The 7,522-nt window shown below is 43.5% G+C and overlaps 1 protein-coding gene across 1 annotated transcript; it reads left to right on the top strand.

The window, feature by feature from the left end:
* Positions 1–312: 312 nt before the first annotated feature.
* LOC120521736 (NACHT, LRR and PYD domains-containing protein 3-like) lies at positions 313–4,305 on the top strand. Its single transcript, XM_039743133.1, has 3 exons — positions 313–400; positions 2,826–2,891; positions 2,978–4,305. Exons 1-3 carry the CDS (start codon positions 313–315, stop codon positions 4,303–4,305), a joined length of 1,482 nt encoding a protein of 493 aa, XP_039599067.1.
* Positions 4,306–7,522: the final 3,217 nt, after the last annotated feature.

Below are 7,522 nucleotides of genomic sequence, written 5' to 3'. Positions count from 1 at the left end.
ACATACATACATTTATACATGACGCCCCAGTAGTTTTTAGATATTGTCAGTGACTGTATATAACACACCAACGTGGGGATGAAGCCTGCCTTGATTTAGGGTGTCGAGGTGATTAAACCATTAGAGTTATGTGATCAGAATATAATAATAATTTCATTTTTATGAGGTGAGATATGGGTACAGCTTAACTATTAGCCAAACAAGCGAGTGACAAGTGGCCTGAGGGGTCACCTCTTGCTTGTCACATCTCTTATGTTCTTCTGTTGTGACACATTTGTCAGGATTTGGGGGAAGCACATATGCAAAATCTAAATGGGCATACTAGCCCAGGAATGCTACCACCTTGTATGTGGGAGAGAGCCATCTCCCTTGTACATCCACAACACTGGCCTCCTGTCAGGTAAGGTTCTGGTGGTTTATTCTGGCCCTGCTGTCCATTACTGTGAGTTCAAAACTGGCCCAAACACAGAAAGCAAAGGGTTATGGAAGAGGAAAGTTTTCAGAGTTAGGTTATGTTAAAGTGGTGTCTGTCAGGGATCAGTGCTGATCCGCTGCTCTTTATAATATGCACAAAAACAATTTTGGATGGAAATATAATCATCAAGCTAGTTAAATCTGCAGATCACACTGAAAAATGTGGAATGTCAGATGATGGAGAATCAGCAGAACAGTTACAGTTACAGAGGGACTTGAACAGCACACAGGCTTGGGCAGATTTGAGGATGATGAAATGTAATATTACACATATCATAGGTATGAAATAGAAATGTGAGGTTTAAGTGCACAATGGGGGCTTTGAAACTTGAAAGTACCCCTCATGAGAAGGTCCTGGGAGATGTAGTGGACTCATCACCATCTACATCAAGATGGTGGACAGAAAACATGAAAACTCTGAAGAGCTTTTGTCTGAAACCCAAGTGCAAAACTATGAGAGAAGTCAATTGTCATAAGTTGTTAACCAAATGAGGAGCTGTCACCAGAACAAGGACCCTGAAACCATGAACTGAGGAGTGAAGTGGATTTTGTGAGTTAGAACATTAGAACACTCTAGACGAGAACAGGCCATTCAGCCCAACAAAGCCATCTGAATTCTTCCAAAATAACATCAAGTGGAGTTTTGAGGTCCTCCTGTCTACTACAATACTTGGTCACTTATTCCATGTGTCTGTGGGTCTCAGTGTGAAGAAAAACTTCCTAATGTTTGTGTGAAATTTACCATTAAGTTTCCAACTGTGTGCCTGTTTTCTTCATGAACTCATTTTAAAATAACAGTCTCGATCCACTGGACTACTTCCCTTTATAATTTTAAACACTTCAGTCATGTCACCTCTTAATCTTCTTTTTTCTTAAACTGTAAAGGCTTAGCTCTTTTAATCTTTCTTCATAACTCATCCCCTGTAGCCCTGAATCAGCCGAGTCGATCTTCTCTAGACCTTCTCTTGTGCTGCTATGTCATTTTAGCAGCCTGGAGACCAAAACTGCACACAGGACTCCAGATGAGGCCTCACCAGTGTGTTATAAAGCTTGAGCAGAACCTCCTGTGATTTGTACTCCACACATCAAGGTTCTAAATAACCTGACACTCTATTTGCCTTCTTAATGGCCTCTAAACACAATCGGGAAGTCGATTGCTTAGAGTCCACTACGACTCCTAAATCCTTCTCATAAGGTGTACTCTCGATTTCAGATCTTCCATTGTGTTTTCAAACCTCACATTTTTACTTCACACATGTAATTCTTTACTTTTACTGACATTAAATTTCATCTGCCATAAATCTGCCCAAGCCTGTATGCTGTCCAAGACCTTCTGTGATGACTGCTAATTGATCTTTAATATCTCTGTTAGCGCCACCTTGTGGAGTGCTTCAGTCCATGCAGGCTGCTCACCTCTCCATTCACACTCTGATTCTCTGCCTTTTCATTTTAAATTTCATCAGTTCTTGTCACACCAGGCTGATGTTTTCCACTCTTTGATTTGCTTTCCTTTTGACAAATCAGCTTCAGCTAAAGCCTCCATCAATTGTATTTTTGACAGCTCATTCATTTATTACATTTTAAGCTTGGGTTTGAGGTTTCTTTATCTGTGAGTAAAGTTTAAAATTCAATTGTTATTTAAATGTTCACAGCTTTGGGCCTCAACTAAGTGTTTTTCGTCAGGGTAAGAAGAAAATCAAAGATAATCCAATGAAGATGTGAATGGCGTCACTGACAGGACAGGAGAGATGATAACATTCTTAATGTGAACACCATGGCAGATGATTCAGTTTAAATGATCAGCAATGGTCACCCAGTGATCATCTCTAAACTGGACGTCTTTTCACTCCAATGTCTTTCAGGTGGTCAAAGTCAAAGAAGAGTCTGAGGGGACACCTGGTGTGGTGTCCTTCATTAGTGATGTGATGAAGAAGGACAAAGCAGCGCTGGTCAGCCTGTGGGAGGCACTGGCTGAAGAATTTGTGAGAAGTCCATCACCAAACCTGAAAGGAATCCTGGATGAGGTGACCGAGTGGGATGAGTTACTGACCTCATCTTATTAAAGTCACTGTGGACTCGTCATCATCCACACATATACAGTAAGAGGAGGATGTAGAAACACAGTGCAGAATAAGACCTTCCAGCTCCTTTAGTAGGCTTGTTCCAGCAGTCTGATAGGGGCCACCAGAGGGAGCTCTAAACAGACAGCCCCAGGTGTCAAGGAAGTGCTGCAGAGGAGACTGAGAGTGATCTTGGAAGAACTGCAGGAATCAGACATAAAGACGCCTTTGGCCACTTACCCTCTGAGAACTGCCGTTCCTCGTGTTTATCTCCTCTGTGTTTATCCCCAGGACCAGACCACTTGAAGGAGATCCAGGCAAGCACCCAGTCACCTCTCCTTGAGCCTCATATTAAAGGTAAGTGGTCCTCATGTCTCTGGTCAGTTGCTCCTCCACTCCTATGCTCATTCTGTCACCTTACTTGTTCTCATTTTGACTTTCAGACCTCCGTGAGACACACAAACTCACCGTGTCTGAATCCACAAGACCTCTGGATGATCAGCATCCATCTGGAGATACACTCACTAGCGTGGTGGGCCTTGAGACACAATACACAGAACTGATGGTCATCAAACAGGACATTAAAGATGAACTGGCAAAGGAAGGGAAGACTCAGGAAAGACTTGAGGAAGAGGGAGCAACAAAGAACTGTGAGCGAGTCTGGACTGAGCAGCTGTTTAAGAGAAGACCTAAAAGTAAAACATCCCCTAAAATTGTAGTGGTCAGTGGGATGGCGGGCATCGGGAAGACCACCATGGTCCAGAAGATCATGTCTGACTGGGCAAGAGGCACTCAGTACCAGAGGTTTGCGTTTGTGTTCCTATTTAAATTCAGGGAGCTCAACCTCCTGTACAATGAGACACAGATGTCTCTGACCACACTGATTGAAAGGCACTATAAACATCTCACTCATGACAAACTCATAGAAATCCTGAAGAAACCTGTATCTCTTCTCTTTATACTTGATGGACTGGAGGAATACAAACACAAACTGAACTTCACAGACACTCAGCTCTGCTCAGACCCAGATGATGAGGTGCCTGTCCACATCCTGGCCACCAGTCTGGTCAGTCAGACATTACTGAAGGGCTGCTCAGTCCTGATAACAAGCAGACCATCAGCTCTGGAGTCTCTGGACATGGAGAGAGTTGATGGATTTGTAGAAGTTGTAGGATTCTTCCCTGAACAAAGACTGATGTACTTTAAGAAGTTCTTTGGTGATGCTGATGTGGGCACCAAGGCTTTTCAGTGCATGGAGGGTAACACCATCTTGTACTCCATGTGCATCAGCCCCTCGTACTGCTGGATTATCTGCACTGCACTGAAGAGCCACTTCATGACACCTGAAGAAGAGCGAGGAGCTGCCCCCAGAACTGTCACTGAGATCTTTGTGATGTTCCTTCACAACATCCTGACCAATCATAGACAAGAAGATGAGGACCAAAGGAGGATTCTGATCAGTCTGGGAAAGATGGCTTATTATGGGGTGGACAAAAGGACTCATGTGTTTAATGAGAAACAGGAGATATTCACCTTTGGTCTCCAGCCAGTCCTGTCCTCTTCATTCCTCTTTGGCTTTCTGCACAGAAAAAGCACTCTGGAGCACACAACGTACACCTTCTACCAGTTCACTCTGCTGGAGTTCATGGCCGCCTGCTTCTTCTACCTCGATCCGTCAGGGGGTGTCGAGGAGCTGCTGAAGAAGCGAGACTTGTGTAAAGATGGCCGATTTGAGATTGTCACTCGATTCCTGGCAGGACTGGCTTGCTGACCTGTGCTTAAAAGAGTGGAGGGAATTCTGTGGGAGTTTGAGGGGACAACCACACAGTGGATACAGGAGTGGGTGAGGCAGAAAGCTAAACAGGCACTGCGAGGGGGAGATAAAAGTGAAGCTCTGCGAGTTTGTCACTGGCTCTATGAGACTCAGAATGAGGAGGTGATCAGAGACGCCATTGGGAAGGACTTAAACATGAGCTTTAGCAGTATGACTTTATCTGCTCTGGACTGTGCTGTGCTGGCCTCTGTCATCAGCTGCTGTGGAGAACTTCAGCTCCTTAACCTGTCAGGCACACCTCTGACCCCCGAGTGCATCAGGAGACTGGCAGAGGGGCTCAGATGCTGCAGTGAAGTCTGGTGAGTGTTGCGACTTTGACAAGTTCAGTTTTATCAGTTAGTAATGTCATTTTATGTAAATGACAGTTACTGGGGGGCACTGAGGGCATCACAGTCATTGGACCTTCTAATAAGCCCCACCCACTCAACAGGAAGTGATGTCACACTGTTAATGACATGCTAACTATGATGCCTCATTCTCTGTGACCCATTAAAACACACTTGACCTTACACTGTCATCGCTGTCTCAGACTCTTCTGGTCATTAAAACAGACCCTGAGCTGACACCACTGGGGTAAAGAAGAAGATTGAACTCCATTTATTAACTCATTGATTACACTGAGCTGATGACTGATCTGTAATTAAACTGTGCCACTACCTTGATGATTAGGCAGACCCATACTCAGACTGTAGGTGGCACGACTGTCAACATATCTGTAGTCTGGTGTGACGTTCTGGTCACAGTACAGGAGAGCAGCACAAGTGCATCATGGGACTGAAGGTTTTGTGTGACCGTGACAGGCTCAGGGAGTTCAGCCTCTTGAGTCTCGAGCAGAGGACGCTGAGTGGGGACCTCATTGGGGTCTTCTGAATTCTCAAAGGTGTCCATCAAGCTGATTGAGTTAAACTCTGACTCTGTGTGTGAATTGTGTCTTCTGTTTTTAATAAATAATAATAATAATAATAATACATTTTATTTATATAGCGCCTTTCCCATGCTCAAGGCACTTACAGAATATAAGAAAGAATGGCACAGTATACAGTATATAGCATTGTACAAACCAAATAAATAAATAAAGGAGATTAAGACAGTAAATTCAGAGAAAAGCCTAACAGACAACATAATTAATGGTCTATCACACACACACATACAGGTTACATGAACATCTTGACATGAGAGGTAAACTGAGAGAAGGGTAATAAAGTCAAGCAGAGCTAAAAGCCTTCCTGAACAGATGAGTTTTAAGTTGTTTAAAAGAATTCATGGAGTCAGCTGACCTGATTAATTTCAGTAGGTCATTCCAGAGTCTGGGCACTATACAGCTGAAGGCACTGCTGTCACCCATGGAGTGTAGATTAGTGGGGGGCACAACAAGATTACCAGAATCAGAGGACCTTAGTGTTTGGGCAGACAGGCACATAGTGATGGAGAAGGTCACTGATGTTTGGCGTGAGGTTATTTAAGGCTTTGTAGGTTATTAGTAGGATTTTATATTCGATTCTGTAAGACACAGGGAGCCAGTGAAGATGGAGTAGGATGGGTGTAATGAGCTCGCTGCTGCTGGTTCGAGTGAGGACTCTTGCAGCTGAGTTTTGAATAAGCTGGAGCTGTGAAATAAGATTAGAAGGGGCACCTGCCAGTAGGGAATTACAATAATCAATGTGTGATGTGATAAAAACAGGGACAAGATTCTCAGCATTAGAAAAGGAGAGGAAGGAGCGAACACGGGATATGTTATGGAGATGAAAGTAAGAAAGTTTCTTAATGTGATTTATGTGGCGGAATAAGAGAGGGAGGAATTAAAAATGACACCAAGATTCTTTGCAGTAGAGGCAGGGTTTGATGAGATCACCACCAATATGGACTGGGAAGGAGCTCATTTTATTAAGTTGCATTTTAGTCCCAATTTACAGGAGTTCAGTTTTGTTGCAATTTAATTTTAAAGAGTTCTGCTCCATCCAGGTTTTAATTTCACTGAGGCAGGTTGTGAGCTGAGAAAGCTCTGATGAAGTTCCACTTTTAACATTGAAATAGAGTTGAGTATCATCTGCATAAAAATGATAGCCCAGTCTATAGCTACGAATAATATGGCCAAGGGGAAGCATATAAATACAGAAGAGAAGAGGGCTGAGGACAGAGCCCTGAGGAGCTCCTTGTGTGACTGCCGCTGAGCTGGACCTGCTGTTGCCAAGACTAACAAACTCTTGCCTATCAGTCAGATAGGACTTGAACCACTGGAGGGCAGTGCCAGAGATACTCAGCATGTTCTCCATTCTGGACAGTAGAATGTCATGTCTGACTTGAGTGTCAAATGCTGCACTGAGGTCTAACAAAATTAATATGCTGGTTTGTCCAGAGTCTGCTGCCATAAGCAAATCATTGGTTACCCGTAGCAGAGCAGGTTCACAGCTGTGCTGCACCCTGACACCTGACTGAAAGGGTTCCATCAAATTATTAGAAGTTAAGTAATTGTTGAGCTGGGAAGCTACAACACGCTCAAGAGCTTTTGACAGGAAAGGTAAGTGGGAAATAGGCCGGAAATTGTTAAAATTGTCATGTTTTCAGTGAATCTCACAAAACGTTTTCTTTTACTTTTTTCTTCTTCTTTGCTCACTGAACTCTCCGCAGCTCTGTGGCCATTGCTTAAAAGCTTTGTGACATAAATAGATTTTTTCTAAATTTATTTATCTTTTTACTTGAAATGTTTTGTCATCTTTGTGTCTCCTTTGCTGTGGCGATGAAGTTTCCGGTAGTCCAGCTGTGTGTGTTTTTGAATAAATTCAAAGCTGCTCATAATCCTGACTGCCCTGCTCCTTCCATACTGTTGTAACTGAGTTTGTACAAAAAACAAGAATATGAAACTCCTCAAATCAGTGAAATGGACAGAAACATCAGGGCAGCCCAAGACCACCAAAGTGCCTCAATTTACACCCCGCGTCCCCGGGGCTCAGCACATTTGTCACGTCTTCATGAGGTGAAGTGCTGAACTGATAGGGATTCTGCTGCTCATTGCGTTTTATTTTTACAGATTTCTGTCATTTATTATGTGGGGTATCTGAGGTGGAGGTGGACAGAGGGGTCTCTACATGTATGTGGTGGGCTGAAGGGCTGAAGGGCTGAGGGAGGGATGTGCATTAATGGAATGGCCAGCAAA

The sequence above is a fragment of the Polypterus senegalus genome, unplaced genomic scaffold (assembly GCF_016835505.1).
Source record: "Polypterus senegalus isolate Bchr_013 unplaced genomic scaffold, ASM1683550v1 scaffold_7661, whole genome shotgun sequence".
Taxonomy (NCBI): Eukaryota; Metazoa; Chordata; class Cladistia; order Polypteriformes; family Polypteridae; genus Polypterus; species Polypterus senegalus.
This window is presented reverse-complemented; position numbering and strand designations above follow the sequence as displayed.